This window comes from Ornithorhynchus anatinus, chromosome 9 (assembly GCF_004115215.2).
Source record: "Ornithorhynchus anatinus isolate Pmale09 chromosome 9, mOrnAna1.pri.v4, whole genome shotgun sequence".
Lineage (NCBI taxonomy): Eukaryota > Metazoa > Chordata > Mammalia > Monotremata > Ornithorhynchidae > Ornithorhynchus > Ornithorhynchus anatinus.
Genome location: NC_041736.1, coordinates 38,040,829 through 38,057,000, shown reverse-complemented (window position 1 = coordinate 38,057,000; position 16,172 = coordinate 38,040,829). Strand labels below are relative to the sequence as shown.

Sequence of the window (16,172 nt, the reverse complement as noted above, 5' to 3'; positions counted from 1 at the left end):
AATTGTACTACGTGCTGGGGTAGATACAAGACGATTAGGTCAGGAATAGTCACCGTCCCACATGGGGCTCACAGTCTAAGGTAGAAAGAGAACAGGTGTTTTATCCCCATTTTGCAGATGAAGAAACTGAAATACAGAGTGGAAAGGATGGAAAGAAGGGGGAGTTGTCTTTAAAAACAAAACATGTGGGACAGTGAATTCAGCAAGAAGTGAAGGTTTAACTTGCCAAATCATCACTTTCCCTCGCTCACTTCCCTTGCTGGCGGGGGAGGGATCAGAAGGACTCTTACAGGGAACGTGCCTGTGGTGTTCTTGCTGAATCGGCGACTGGCAGAATCTCCCTTGTGAGACACATGATGTCACTGAAATCCACTCTGAATTCCAAGCTGGGCAGAGTGTCATTATTCCCTCAGCCAGAGCTCTTTAATCCTCTATTTACTTCACATCTCAGCGGCCATTTTTCCTCCTCTCAGTCCCACCTTCCAACCACTTCTTTGCCCCCTTTTGTGGGCAGGCTAAGCCGGGCAACTCTGTCCTACAGACCCACTCCACGTTTCGATCCTGAAGCCGAGAGCCAGCGAAGAGAGCCTTTCTCATCAGATTCCAACGGCTCAGGGGTGCAGATCACCCACAGATTTAGGGGTTCCGAATCAAATTTGACACCCCAGACAGGCCTGTTAAAATCCCACCCTAGTTTATACAGTGGGACCAGTCTAAGATGGGTCATTTTATGTCATTCAAGTGCCCAGCCCGTTGTGGGCAGGCATTACCTCTGTTTATTGCTGAATTGTCATTTCCAAGGGCTTAGTACAGTGCTCTGCACACAGTAAGCGCTCAGTAAATATGATTGAATGACTAAAAGAATGATTTTTTTTTGCTTTGGCACCATGGGAAGCATCTTAAACCTGTCAACAGGGGTTCAAGCTGTTGGGAAGGAAGAGACCAGAGTGAATGGAGTGCAATCTCTGTGAACAAACAGAGAGACACACACGATTCCATTCTCTCCTTCAGCAATAATGATAATAATAATTGCGGTATTGGTTAAGTACTTCCTATGTGCCACACACTGTATTAAGTGCTGGGGTGGACGCAAGCAAACCGGGTAGGAGACAATCCCTGTCCCACATGGGGCTCACAGTCTTAATCCCCATTTTGAAGATGAGGTAACTGAGGCCCAGAGAAACGAAGCGACTTGTCCAAAGTCACGCAGCAGTTATGTGGTGGAGCCTGGACTAGAGCCCAGGTCTTTCTGACTTTCAGGCCTGTGCTCTATCCACTAAGCCACGCTGCTTCTCCTGTTCATTGTGGGTAGGAAATATATCTCGATATAGGCATACTGTAATCTCCCAAGCACTTCGAACAGTGTTCTGCACACAATGAGAGCTCAATAAATACGATTGAATGAATGAGTAAATGAACAGGAACAAGTAAGCTACCACTGGCCTGGAAACCAAAGTGAAAGTTGTCTATGGAGCTATTCAAGCCTCCATCCCTGCAACCCCTGGGAGATGAGAATGACGAGTGAGTGAGGCAGAGTCACCTCTGAAAACAAAACTCTTGTCCGCACTGTCTGCTACTGGGAGGGGAATTTGGAAGCAGCAGATCCACAGATCCCACAGGGATGTATTCGGTGCATCCAAGAGTAGGTGACGTGGGGTGGCAAGCGAACACACATTTTTGGTATTTTTCTTGGAAAAAGGTGATGCCTTTCTCTGCCAGATCAGATTGCAACACTGGAATAGACCCAGAAACTCATCGTAATTCAGGATGAAAGCGGGGACATTAAGAAGGTGGGGCATAGAATTGGCCAGCTCCTCCCAGAAGTAGTTTACAGCTCTTTTGGTGAATGGCTGAGGGGGTTTGAGGGCTGTCTATCCCTCATTCCTCCACCACCTCTTCCCTGGTGTCTCTTCCCCTATATGTTATAATAATAATAATAATGTTGGTATTTGTTAAGCGCTTACGATGTGCCGAGCACTGTTCTAAGCGCTGGGGTAAACACAGGGGAATCAGGTTGTCCCACGTGGGGCTCACAGTCGTCATCCCCATTTTACAGATGAGGGAACTGAGGCACAGAGAAGTTAAGTGACTTGCCCACAGTCACACAGCCGACAAGTGGCAGAGCTGGGATTCGAACTCATGAGCCTATGGCCAACCAGATTATATTCAGAAGTGCTACCTATTTCACCCTCATGAATCCCTATACACCACCCTCAGACACATCTTTCTGTGGACTTGGCTCCCTCCTTGCTTAGATCATTGGTTTTCTTTTCACTCCCCAAGTCTGAATCTTAAAAGGGAGATACATTCAAACATACAGTGTCTTGTGTGTTGCCTCAACTGGTGATGAATTTAATGCAGATGACCTTTATGAACACTTTAAAAGTGACATCTTTCCCAAGCCTGGTCCTCTGCTGAATAATATACCTAATTCCCCAGAGCAATTAACACATCATGGAAATCTTGGGTAGAATCTCCCTAGGACCGAGAGAAAACAAAGGACTCTGTCTCCACCACTAGAATTTAAGCTCCTTGAGAGCAGAAATCGTGCCTACTAACTCTATTATAGTTTCAATCAATGCCAACCTACTCACTGTACCTCAGTCTTGTCTATATCACCACCAACCTTTCACCCATGTCCTGCCTCTGGTCTGGACTACTTTCCCTATTCATATCTGACAGACAGTCACTCTCCCCACCTTTAAAGCCTTATCAAAGCAGATCTCCAAGAGACCTTCCCCGAGGAAGCCCTCATTTCCTCTTTTTCCTCTCCCCTCTGTATCACCCTTGCACTTGGATTTGGTTTCTTTATTCACCCCTCCCTCAGCCCGGCAGCACAATTTATTAATTTCTATTACTGCCCCTGTCCCACATGGGGTTCACAGTCTTAATCCCCATTTTACAGAGGAGATAACCGAAGCACAGAGAAGCGAAGTGACTTGCTCAGGGTCACGCAACAGATAAGTATCAGAGCCGGGATTAGAAACCAGGTCCTTCTGATCCCCAGGCCCATACTCTGTCCACTAGGCCATGCTGCTTTTCAACTGGACTGTGTCCAACCTGATTAGTTTGTATCTATCCCAGCGCTTAGTGCAGCATCTGGCACATAGTAAGTACTTAACTTTGAGGTAAAATGAGGCTAAAGGCCTCACTCAAGTCCGGTCTTCGGGGCTCTGCCCTCCCACCCTCCAAGACACTTAGCAATTCTGGGAACTCTTGCAAAGAATCCGGTCCCTCTGGACCAGGCAGTGGAGAAGCCAGCAAAGGAGGAGCGGTAGGCTCGGCTCGATCCCAGAGATAACTCAGTGCAGGCCAGGATCCTAAGGCTACTTGCGGACAGTGATGAATGGGTCTGGAGAGGGCTGGGCCAAGGGTGGAACTCTGCTTGGTTTATGATTGTTTTCATTTTCCACGGCATCTGTTGGGCCTTCGATCTGCCCCGAACCGGCTCGGACATGGATTTTTCTGATGAATTTCTTCAGGCCTCCCAGCTGAGCAGAGAAGGTGCCGTGGGTTAGACCGGTGGCAATAAATTTGGAGGAAATAACTCTTCCTGGCTGAGGAAGAAGACCGTAAAGCACACGGAGGTGGTGGACGGGAGAAAAGAGCAGCAGACAATGGTTGAGATTACTGCTAACCACCAGAATCTACTCCCATAGATCACTCCTGAGTTGGTACAGCTGCTTTGAGATGCTTTTGCCAGCCACGCTCCCCGGAGCTATTAAGGTATTAAAGCCAGTTTAAGAACCCCTTCTCTCTCCTCACCTAGGCTTGCTCTGTGTTAGCTCTGAGACTCAGCGCGGTCACGGCTGCAAGGATCAACTCTGAACTCGTAAGAGTGCTGAATTTTCTTTTCATAGTATTGGTTAAGCATTTACTGTGTGTCAAGCACTGTTCTAAATGCTAGAGTAGATACACGTTTATCAGGATGGATATCCACATGTGTTCATGGTCTAAGTAAGAAAGAGAATAGCTACTGTATCTCCATTTTGCAGTTGAAGAAACTGTGACACAGAGAAGTTAGATGATTTGCCCAAGGTCACCCAGCAGGAAACTGGCAGAGCTGGGATTAGAACCCAGGGCCTCTGGTTCCCAGCCTGTGATTCATCCACGAGGCTACTTGATTCACAATTGAAATATACCTTTGGTATTCTTCCAGGGGGGAGCATTTCCTTACAAAACATAGTTCATACATCTCAGAAAAGTCTGCTTTATTCTCTTAGTACTTCAACAGCTGAGGGAACAGAGGAGGGGTTGATGGAGAAATCCTGCTGCCTGCTCAGATTATCCAATTAACCACTCCCAGAATTTAGGTTCATATCAGTTCACGCTTACTCATTTAGTTTGTTTTTCATTGCTTTCTTTTGTTATTATCCATTACATTTACACACTTATCTTTATTTCATTTGCACTTTCTGGCTGCTTATCTCCCTCTTAAGAGTGTAAACATCCAGAGGGGAGAGACCTTGCCTTTCACTTCTGTTGAATGTTCTCAGATGTCAACTATAGTGCTCTAACTACGGAAGTTGTTCAATAAATACTGCTGGAGCTGCTGCTGCTAACAATCCAGAGAAGCAGCATGGCCTAAGTGGATACAGCACGGACCTGGGAGCCAGGACTTGGATTCTAATCCTGACTCTGCCACTGTTCTGCTCCGTGGCCTTGAACAAATTAATTCACTTCTCTGTGCCTCAGTTACCTCATCCGTAAAATGGGGATTGCGACTGTGATCCCCAAGGGGGACATGGACTGTGTCCAATCTGATTAGCTTTGATCAATCACAGGCCTCAATATAATGTCTGGCACATAGTAAGTACTTAACAAATACCACAGAGAAAGGAATCCTCCCCCACTGAGCTTTAAGGTCAGGAAGGACACTGGTGGTTGCAACAGTAGTGGGAAAGTGAGGTGGAAGAGTAGATTCGGGAGGGAAGATGAGGAGTTTAGCTTCAGACATTTTGAGCTTTAAGGACCTAGTAGGGACGGAAATATGCCATCTCAAGGAACGCACACAAAATTCCCATCTCTGGCAAGGATCAGGTTGGGCATGAACCCCATAATTAGGCTTTGCATTGTCCACTTCAACGATCCTTTCTGCATGTCACGCACTCTCGTCGACCTTCACACAGACTCGCAAGCGTCTATCCTCCCCTCAGCGCCCAAGCTTGCACACCCACCCAGTTCATCCGGCTCCTGTGATGGCCACCCCCGAGCGTGAAGAATTCTTGCCCCAGGTCCTCAGGTAGCCATGACCAAGACAACACATGGAAGTGACTCACCGAAGTTTTCCCCTCCCCAGATGTCCATCGCAGTATCGTACTTTCCTAGGTGGTTAAACCAGGATTTGTCGATGACGAAGAGGCCTCCTGCGATGATTGGGGTCCTGTACATCGGGAAAGGAGGCAGAGTGGTTTGTTAGTGAACTTCACAGTCCTTCTGAAAGCCCGTCTCCCCGGGAGATCTTTTATCTCCTCACCCTCTGTCCCTCCCTTCCGCCAGTTGTCACTTCCACTGAACCTTTATAAGCACTTTATAAGGTAATCACACCCAATCAATCAATGCATTTATTGAACACTTACTACGTGCAGAGCACTGTACTAAGCACTTGGGAAGGTACGATTCAGCGTGGCTCAGTGGAAAGAGCACGGGCTTTGGAGTCAGGGCTCATGAGTTCGAATCCCAGCTCTGCCACTTGTCGGCTGTGTGACTGTGGGCGAGTCACTTCACTTCTCCGTGCCTCAGTTCCCTCATCTGTAAAATGGGGATTAAGACGGTGAGCCCCACGTGGGACAACCTGATTCCCCTATGTCTACCCCAGCGCTTAGAACAGTGCTCGGCACATAGTAAGCGCTTAACAAATACCAACATTAGATTCAACAGAACTAGCGGACACGTTCCCTGCCCATAGTGAGCTTTCAGTGTAGAGACCTCCTCTTCCCCCAGTAGCACTTATGTACATGTATTTATACTCTTTTGTTTCTCCCTACCTGCAATTTATTGTAGTGTGGTTCCCACAGCTACACTGTAAGCTCCTAAAGGACAGGGATCTGGTCTACTAATTTTGTCGTATTCTCCCAAGCGCTTAGTACAGCACATTGTAAACTCTGAATAAATCCTTCTAATTGATTGATAAAAGGATTAGGAAGTGGCGGGGCCAAAATTCTCAGCCTTCTACAGCTAAAGAACTCACTTTTTTCTTCCCTGAGACCTGAGTCCAAAACAAAGCTGTTTACCACTAAGGGGGACCGGAGAATTTTCAGGTTACGTGATCTGGCGACCCAGACTTCAACTAGTTGCCTCGCTGGGCAAAGGGCTGACTCCGTATTTTTTCACTGTTCATAAATTCCCCAGTACTTGAAGTAAGGATAAAACATCCATCAGCACACATCTCACCCACCAGGGTTCATAGCTTTGATTGTAGGTTTTGAAACAGAAGAGGTGGAGTGCTTGGGTATTTATGTATATGCTGCCTGCCTCTCCCTCAGCGCCTACAAGTTTTCCACCCTCCAATGCGCCCCAGCCCAATTGTCAGGATGAGGGAAAACAGCGTGGCCTAGAGGATAGAGCATGGACCTGGGAGTCAGAGGGCTCTGGGTTCTAATCCCCGCTACTCCCCTTGTCAGCTGTGTGACCCTGGGCAAATCACTTCACTTCTCTGTGCTCCGGTTACCTCATCTGTAAAATGGGGATTAAAACTGTGAGCCCCCCGAGGGACATGGACCTGTGTCCAACCGGATTACCTTGTATCTACCCCTTAGAACAGTGCCTGGCACATAGTAAATGCTTGACAAATACCATTAAAAAAAAGACAGCCCATGCACGGGAGCAGATATGAAAGTCGGAAGAAAGCTGCTATTATCAGTCTAGTCAATATTAGGACACGAGATCTCTTTCTTTCCTTCTCACTGTTTTGTTCGCTTCAGAAAGAGGAGGGAACGAAGGCAGAGAAGGGAAGGAGAAAGTGCTCCCTTGTTTAAGCTGACCTCTCAGAAGCGATCATACTGGATGAATTGCTAATCAGTGGTATTTACTGAGTTCTTACCGGATGCAGAGCACCATACTAAGTGTTTGGGAAAGTACAATGTAATAGAGTCTGTAGATGTGATCCTGGCCCATAAGGAGAGACAGGGAGAGGCAGATATTAAAATAAATTACGCATAACTGGGTGGGGTCTCTGCCTGTTCAGAGAACGCTTCCGAATTCCTGACTCAGGGAAAAAGCAAATACTCGTTTTCCCAGGTTGCTCTGGTTGGCTTTTTCTCCAAGTCAGGAATTGGGAAATGCTTCTTTCTCTTCCCACTAATTCAATCTGCTCACTCCCCTTGCCCTCAACTTCCCGTCTCCCCCTCCTTAGCACCCCTACATCCTTCTGGCTCTCTATTATGGCCCATCCTTCTTTCAATCCCATGCCAGGATTGTCCCCAGAAAGAAGCCAGAGCTTCAGGGAGGAAGGGGAGCAATTGAGAGGGGAAAGCATGCTCATCCATCCACACTTGAATAGTAACAATAATTACGGTACTCGTTAAGCTCTTCCTATGTGTCGAGCACTGTTCTAAGTGCCGGGGTAGATACCAGCTAATCAGGTTGGACGTAGTCCCTGTCTCACCTGGAGCTCACACTCTTAATTCCCACTTTACAGATGAAGGAGCCGCGTGCCAGAGGGAGTTGGGTGATTTGCCCAAGGTCATGCACCAGACATGTGGCGAAGCGGAATTAGAACCCAGGTCCTCGAAGGTGGCAGGGGTGGTAACTTAACGTGACCGGGTGCCTTGCAGTCGTGGGACCCTGGGGGTTCAGGTCCATGAGCTCCTGTGTTAATCCAGCTCCTGCTCTCCACTCCTCCAAGTAAACGAACACCAACCCAACTCACCTGTCTCCAAGCCACACGGCCTCCAATACGCCCCTAGAGGATGCTGAGTTTGACCCCAGTATCGCTCCGGGAGCTTGGGCAGACAAGGGCGCTCCGTTTCCTAAGTGCCCTCTTCTCCCCATCCTACTTACTTAATGGGCTGAGTGGGGTCCGTACGCTTGGCCTTCTGCTCTGGGGAGAGCTGTTCCCACTTGAAGTGCAGACTCCAGTCAAACCCTAAAATACAGCACCGAGAAGGAGGCTGACTCTGAGCCTCTGAAAACAAGAGGGTGTCACGCTCCGCGTTTCTTAGGCAGCTACCTTCCCTCCGTGCCCCGTCTTGAACTCTGGGCAGGAAGACGTTACTGCATTACTTCACCGTTCAGCCCACGTCTCCCTGCACACCAAGAACCTCCAGTGGTTGCCCATCCACCTCCGCATCAAACAGAAACTCCTCACCACTGGCTTTAAAGCAGTCACCTTGCCCCCTCCTATGTCATCGCGCTACATTCCTACTACAGCCCAGCTCGGACACGTCGCTCTTCTAATCCTAACCTCACTGTACCTCCATCTCGTCTATCTCACTGCCTACCTGTCACCTACATCCTGTCTCGGGCCTGGAACGCTCTCCCTCTTCCTAGCTGACAATTACTCTCCTCCCATCAAAGCCTTATTGAAGGCACATCTCCTCCAAGAGGCTTCCCCTGACTAAGTCCTCCTTTCCCCTTCTCCCACTCCCTTCTGCGTCGCCCCGACTCGCTCTCTTTAATAACGTTGGTATTTGTTAAGCGCTGACGAGGTGCAGGGCACTGTTCTAAGCGCTGGGGTAGACACGGGGGAATCGGGTCGTCCCCCGTGGGGCTCACGGTCTTCATCCCCATTTTTACAGACGAGGTCACTGAGGCACAGAGAAGTGAAGTGACTCGCCCACAGTCACACAGCTGCCAAGCGGCGGAGCCGGGATTCGAACCCATGAACTCTGACTCCCAAGCCCGGGCTCTTTCCACTGAGCCACGCTGCTTCTATTCATCCTCCCTCCCAGCCCCACAGCACTAATGTACATATCTGTAACTCATTTATTTAGACTAATGTCTGTCTCCCCCTCTAGACTGTAAGCTTGTTGGGGGCAGGGAAAGTGACCGTTTATTGCTATATTGTACCCTCCCAAGCACTCAGTACAGTGCTGTGCACACAGTAAGCGCTCAATAAATATGACTGTCTGACTCCTGCTCATTCTCCTTGAGTGACAGCTTAATCACGGTCACTACTGTGGGGATTCGGCTTCCCGGCCCGTCCTCGTGCCCTCCCTGAATCCACCGGGGTAAAAATGGCAGAGTGCAAGGTAGATCTTGGGCAGGCTAGCAGGCACCGATGCCCCCCTCATCCTATTGGTGGTTGGGACCCCAGCTACATCCCGTTTCTGGAAAAGAGGCTGTGGGCCATCCCTCCCCTATCCTCTGACCCAAGAAACGTAACTAGGGCTCTGATTCTCCCCGTGACTTGGTTACAGAGTTCCCCACACCTCTCCTGGACTGCTGGAAGGGTCTGCTCCAGAGGGAAGGCCTCTGGGATGCCATGTTGGGAGAGGTGGCGTAATGCAGGAGACCTTCCCAGCCTTTCCATGGAGATAACACAGTTCACTCACCATGGGGCTCAGGGATCTGAACATTACGGGGCACCAGAAGCACCCAGGACACCCAGGATTCGAGGGAGCCCTATAATGTACGCAATCTTTGGTCAATACAGACCGAGGCTTTCCCTCCTCCCCTGCCCCTAAAACGGATCATGAGAAGGACCCGGATTCTAATCCTGGGTCCGCCACTTGTCTGCCGTACGACCTTAGTCAAGTCACTTGACTTCTCTGTGTCGCAGTTCCCTCATCTGTAAGATGGGGAATGAGACTGTGAGCCCCGTGTGGGACAGGGACTGTGTCGGGTTGTGTCCGACTCGATTAACCTCGTATCTACCCCAGCACTTTGAACAGTGCACGGCACACAGTAAGCTCTTAACGGATATGACGAAAAATATAAATATATATAAAATAAGAGTTCACGTCCTCTGATCGAACCACCTGGGATGCAGCGTTGGCGAGCACAGAAACCAGGACAGAGCCGTAAGGGAGAAGAGGTGCCACTCACCCCCCCTCAGGTCTGAGGAAGCAGCCACATAGGCAAACGTGTCCAAGTTAATGATGTCGATCACCGGACTCACCACCCGCGTAGGATCCTGCAAAAGAACACGCAGAACGCTCCATGGTTCTGGCTCCTTCTTTACAGTAAAGGAAGAACTGCGCATCAACAGGACCGGTGCAAAAAGATCATGTGGATTTGATCCCAGAAGGGGCTTTTACATTACTGGGAAAAATCCTCTACCAACCTCCACCCATTCCAAAGCTTTAATGCAACCGTGAATTGAAGTATTTACACATTCAGAATTCAGGATGCCATATGCAATCCTGGAAAATACCGTGGGGCCCAGACTAATTGTTTTCTAAAGAAAAAGGACAACGGGGAGAGAAAAAAAAAAAATGAAGTGAATATCGCAGACTGTGCTCCTGCTAAAAATCTCCTAACAGGAGGAAAGAAAGAGAATAAATCACACAGTTACGGTCCCACACTTGCTGAAGAACAGCCTTTAATGGCTTTGACTTGTCGTGTTTTCCCTATCACACTCTTTTCAAAAAAATCTCCAAGTCCAATTTTAATTTAAAATTCCTTCTTTCGCTTGAAAGATCAAATGCTTTTCTTCCAACAGGAAAAGAGAGAGAACAAGAGAGTTGGGAGACTTATTCATCTACAAAACACTCACACACACACACACACACACACACACTCACACCTCAACCCCTATGCACATTCACTTCCTTCTCTAACATGATAAGTTCCAGAAAGAGTTTATTTTCATGTGACAAAACCTAACAACTCTATCCAGAGCATCGGTGACCTGAATTGACCACGCAGTGGCCGGAAGGTCTATTTTGCATTAGAAGTTTCGGGCCAACTTTTAATCAGTAAAGCTCACTGAGGGGAGGGATCATGGTTTTGAATGCTATTTTATGCTCCCACACATAGGAGATGCTGGATAAAAATAACGATGTTGAATGAAAATCCAGAAAAAGGATAGATTACCAATGAATGTTTAAAGTCCTGGCTGAGATTCCTGTTTCAATCTTCATGGAGCTTGGACTGACGGGAGATAAGGAGCATGATGGAACAACCAGAAGAGAGATAATAATGTTGGTATTTGTTAAGCACTTACTATGTGCAGAGCACTGTTCTAAGCTCTGGGGTAGATACGGGGTGATCAGGTTGTCCCACGGAGGGCTCACAGTTTTAATCCCCATTTTCCAGATGAGGGAACTGAGGCCCAGAGAAGTGAAGTGACTTGCCCACAGTCACACAGCTGACAAGTGGCAGAGCTGGGATTCGAACCCATGACCTCTGACTCCCAAGTCCATGCTCTTTTCCACTGAGCCACGCTGCTTCTCTGAGGATAGCTTTGTGTGCTGAAGAGGATAAGACCGGCTTCTTAGGGCAGGCTCATCAGGGTCCCAGTATCTGTGAAATTAGCCCAGTCCTTACTCCATTAGAACTCACGAGACCTGAGTTTTAATCCCGACTCTGTCAGTAGCCGACCGCACACGCATTTTGCAGTGTGATGCCTCCCTGCCTTCCTTCCTGCTCACTGGACTCAAAGACCCAAGGAGGAACACGAATGGTAAGGACAAGATAGTGCAAATAGTGCTAAACCAGCCACTAGTACTATAACCTATTCCTCTGCGCAGGTTCGCAACCTTTAAGTCTCCATTGGTCCTGAGGGGAAACTCCATCTTTTAACATTTGTGAAATAATACTGGGGCAGGAGAAGGAGTGAGAGGATTCTAGGAGAAAAATGGAACTAAATCCCAAGATTTCTGACCGGAACGAACCTTAAGGGTCATAGTGGTACCGTAGTATTGATGAAGTGCTCGCTGTGTGCAGAGCACTGGGTGGCAAATAAATCGTAAGGGTCAGACGGATAATTTAAACATCTTCGGACCAGGGGATTCGACAGCCTCTGTTGAACCTTTCACTAAGAGGAAGTCCAAACTCCTTTCTTACACAGATCCCTGGTGATGGCAGTTCAAGTTCCTGTCTTTTGGCGGGGAGATCAGTGAAGATGAAAAATGATTGCCCACATCATCATCATCATCTCTGTGGCTATCTGGACGCTCTGTCGTCTTCATTGATTGAAGCCCTGGCATCCAATCTCATTTCACGTGTCTCGACTCTGCTCTAGGTCTCTCCTATACGCAGGCACCATCCCTTCATCTTAGAGTGTCAGCGTACACTTCCCGGTGTCAGAATAATAATAATAATAATGTTGGTATTCGCTAAGCGCTTACTATGTGCCGAGCACTGTTCTAAGCGCTGGGGTAGACACGGGGGAATCAGGTTGTCCCACGTGGGGCTCACGGTCTTCATCCCCATTTTCCAGATGAGGGAACTGAGGCACAGAGAAGTGAAGTAACTTGCCCCAAGTCACACAGCTGACAAGTGGCCGAGCCGGGATTCGAACCCATGAACTCTGACTCCCAAGCCCGTGCTCTTTCCACCGAGCCACGCTGCTTCTCTAAGAAGCAGAATGCAGGTCCCCAACAGGGCTCTGATTCCTTGGTCTCTCTGCCCTGACTTCCTTGAAGAGTCGGGCCCAGCAGAGGAAAATTCCCACAGGGGTCTGTTCTAATAATAATATTAATAATAATACTGATAATTGTGGAATCTGCTAAGCACTTACTAAGCATTCATTCATTCAACCGTATTTAGTCAATCGTATTTATTGAGCGCTTGCTGTGTGCAGAGCACTGTACTAAGCATTGGGGTGGATACAAGGTAATCAGGTTGGACACAGTCCCCGTCCCACATGGGGCTCACAATCTTAATCCCCATTTTACAGATGAGGGAACTGAGGCACAGGAAGTGAAGTGCTTTCACAACATCACCCAGCAGACAAGTGGCCCAGCCGGGATTAGAACCAAGCTCCTTCCGACTCCCTGGCCCATGCTCTATCCACCGGGCCACACCTCCAACGGGAAACGGAGAGTAACTTCAAAACCCGCGGCCGGGAAGTCAAACACACTGTGCCAGGGAAGCTGCGTGTTTCTCAGCCCATTAACAGATTTTCTGATTAAGATTTATTCTTCTGTAAAATCACACTGTTCCTGATAATTAAAATTGAACCAAAGCTATGAAGCCTAACTCTACTGGCAGCCATCTTCTGGATGAAAGGGTAATGGAGAGAGTGTGCGCACACTTGCAACATTCAAACAGATTGAAAACACCTTCAACCTCTGGGGTGCCGCACAACTCCACACCCCACCGCAACCCATGTGAGTATTTCCTAATTAATTACCAAAGAGAATCTTTTAGATGCACATGGCCTAGTGGATGGAGCATGGGTCCGGGACTCAGAAGCAACTGGGTTCGAATCCAGACTTTGCCCTTTGTCCCCTGTATGCCTCAGGTACCTTCTCTGTAAAATGGAGAATATGACCGAACCCCACGTGGGACGGGGGCTGCGTCCAACCCGATGAGCTTGTATCTGTTGCCTAGTACAGTGCCTGGCACACGGTAAGTGTTTAACGAATGCTATTTAAAAAAATCTCTCTAAGAAAGGAAATAGAGCCAGGTGCAATAAACATTAAGCAAGAGAAAACCACACCAGGCACCGTAAACATTAAGTTCAACAACACCATAAGGGACAATATTTTTGTACGCCTGATGAGGCTGAGATTGTAGATACAGCTTTGGCTTTTTCAGTCACACAAGAACTCAGATGAACTTCACTGTGAGTGGTGTCTTCTTTGATTACGAAGGGCAACTATCTAATCTCTCTCTTTCTCTCTCTCTCGAATCACCCAAAACACATAGGAAGCAGCAAGGCCCGGGGAAAAGAGTACGGGATTAGGAGTTCGAAGACCTGGATTCTAATCCCAGCTCTGCCATTTGTCTGCCGTGTGACCCCGGACAAGTCATTAACTTATCTAGCCTCGGTTTCCTCATCTGTAAAATGGGGATTACAAACCCGTTTTCCCTCACTATGAGACGCTGAGCCCCATGTGGGACGGAGATTGTCTGATCTGATTTTATTGTATCGATCGATCAATCAATTGTGTCTATTAAGCACTTACTGTGCGCAGAGCACTGTACTGTGCTGGGGAGAGTCCAAAATCGGAGTTGATAGACACATTCCCTGACCACAGCAAGTTTACAGTCTAAAGGGGGAGACGGACATTAATATAAATAAATAAATTCTGAATATGTACATCAATGCTGTGGGGCTGAGGGAGGGATGACTAAAGGGAGCAAATCAGGGTGATGCAAAGGAAGTGGGAGAAGAGGAAACGAGGACCAGCCAAGGAAGGCCTCTTGGAGGAGATGTGTTTCAACAAGGTTTGAAGGTGGGGAGAGTAATCGTCCGTCAGATATGAAGAGGGAGGGCGTTCCAAGCCAGAGGTAGGATGTGGGTGAGAGGTCAGTGGCAAGATAGACGAGATCGAGGTGCAACGAATAGGATGGCATTAGAGGAGCGGAGTGTGAAGGCTGGCTTGTAGTACGAGTGCTGCAATGTGAGTTAGGAGAGGGCAGGGTGATTGAGTGCTTTAAAATCGATGGTAAAGAGTTTCTGTTTGATGCAGAGGTGGATTGGCAACTACCGGAGGTTCTTGAGGAGGAGTGGGGAAACATGCCCTGAACGTTTCTGTAGAAAAATGATCCGGTCCCAGCTGAGTGAAGTATGGACCGGCGTGGGGAGAGACAGGAGACGGGGAGGTTCGGCAAGGAGGCTGACAGAGTCATCAAGGCAGGATAGGAGAAATGCTTGGATTAACGTGGCAGCAGTTCGGATGGAGAGGAAAGGGTGGATTTCAGTGATCTGTGGAGGTTGAACTGACAGGATTTAGTGAGGAAAATGAATATGTGGGTTGAATGAGAGAGGTGAGGCAAGGATAACGCCAAGTTTATGGGCTTGTGAGATGGGAAGGACGGTGATGCTGCCTTCAGTGATGGGAAAATCGGGGGCAAGACAGGGTTTGGGTGGGAAGATAAGGAGTTCTGTTTTGGATACGTTGTGTAGGTGGGACATCCACGTAGAGATATCTTGAAAGCAGGAAGAAATGTGAGACTCCAGGGAGAGAGAGAGAGAGATCAGGGCTGGAGATGTAGATTTGTAGGTTGTAGACTGTACCTATCTCAGTACCGAGCACGGTGCTTGGCCCATAGTAAGCGCTTAACAAACACCACGATGTTCATTAGTATCATATACTCTGTCATCCCACCCGGCCCCAACAGACACAAAAGGCTACAAAACACTGACCGTCGCATACCCACAAACACACCCCCAGACAACATCCACACGGCAGCTCACACCAGGACAGCGAAGTTGGAGCCTGATTTTCTTTTTCCATCAAAGCCTGCCTGCCGTCCTCTGCTCTTCCCTTTTCTGAGATACGTCCCTTTTCTCCAACTCATACCCCCCACCCCGCCCCAGATCTGACAAATCGACTGCTTTTCCCTGAGGAGAATGAGAAGTGACAACTGGGCCAGTGGGCTGGTTGGAACTGTCTCAGAAGCTGCTCAGGCTAACAACCCTTCAAGTGCTTAACAGATACCACAGTTATCTCAATGTATTGTCTATTCAGATCATATCGGGCAGTTCTTCCGGGAAGAGGTGTATCTTTTCCCCTCGGAAATCTTTCTCTGGGAGAAATGGAAGAACTGTCAGCAGGAGAACAGGTGAACGGGGCGCTTTAGGCGAGAGCTTCTGTTCAAAATTTCTGGACCGCTAGGACCTGTGAATTAAGCTTCGACCATCTCCCCCCGGGTCAGTGCATATCAGAAGAGTTCAAGTAATAGTCGTCGATGGAATTTCTTAAGCAATGACTGTATGCTTCAGCACTGTACTAAGTGTTGGGAAGAAAGCACCCAGCTAGGAGCTGGATACATTCCCTGGTCCTCCACAGGTTTACAGTCTAAAAATAAGGTAGGGAAGGGTTTAGCAACAGGTAAAGAAGGTGAATGAATACATAAGTAACTTCTCTGTGCCTCAGTTTCTTCATTCGCAAAATGGGGATTCAATACCTGTTCTCCCTCCTACTTTGTGAGCCCCATGTGGGACCTGTTGATCTTCTATCTATCCCTGGCTTAGTACAGTGCTCAGCACATAGTAAGTGCTTAACAAAAATCATGATTATTACTATATAATCTTATCATGATTGTTGTTGTTATTAGTAATAATAAATAAAATAAAAACAACATAAAAGTAGAATGTGCAAGTTGGAGAAAGA

General features: G+C 48.0%; 1 protein-coding gene across 1 annotated transcript in view; it reads right to left on the bottom strand.

The window, feature by feature from the left end:
- GALNT14 (polypeptide N-acetylgalactosaminyltransferase 14) overlaps positions 1 to 16,172 on the bottom strand; it is a 129,897-nt gene that overhangs the window by 13,787 nt on the left and 99,938 nt on the right. The window contains exons 7-9 of the mRNA XM_029072136.2: positions 9,988 to 10,075; positions 8,002 to 8,086; positions 5,280 to 5,383 (exon numbers count right to left, since the gene is read on the bottom strand). Coding sequence (XP_028927969.1) covers positions 5,280 to 5,383; positions 8,002 to 8,086; positions 9,988 to 10,075 — 277 coding nt within the window. The remainder of the gene's footprint in view (positions 1 to 5,279; positions 5,384 to 8,001; positions 8,087 to 9,987; positions 10,076 to 16,172) is intronic.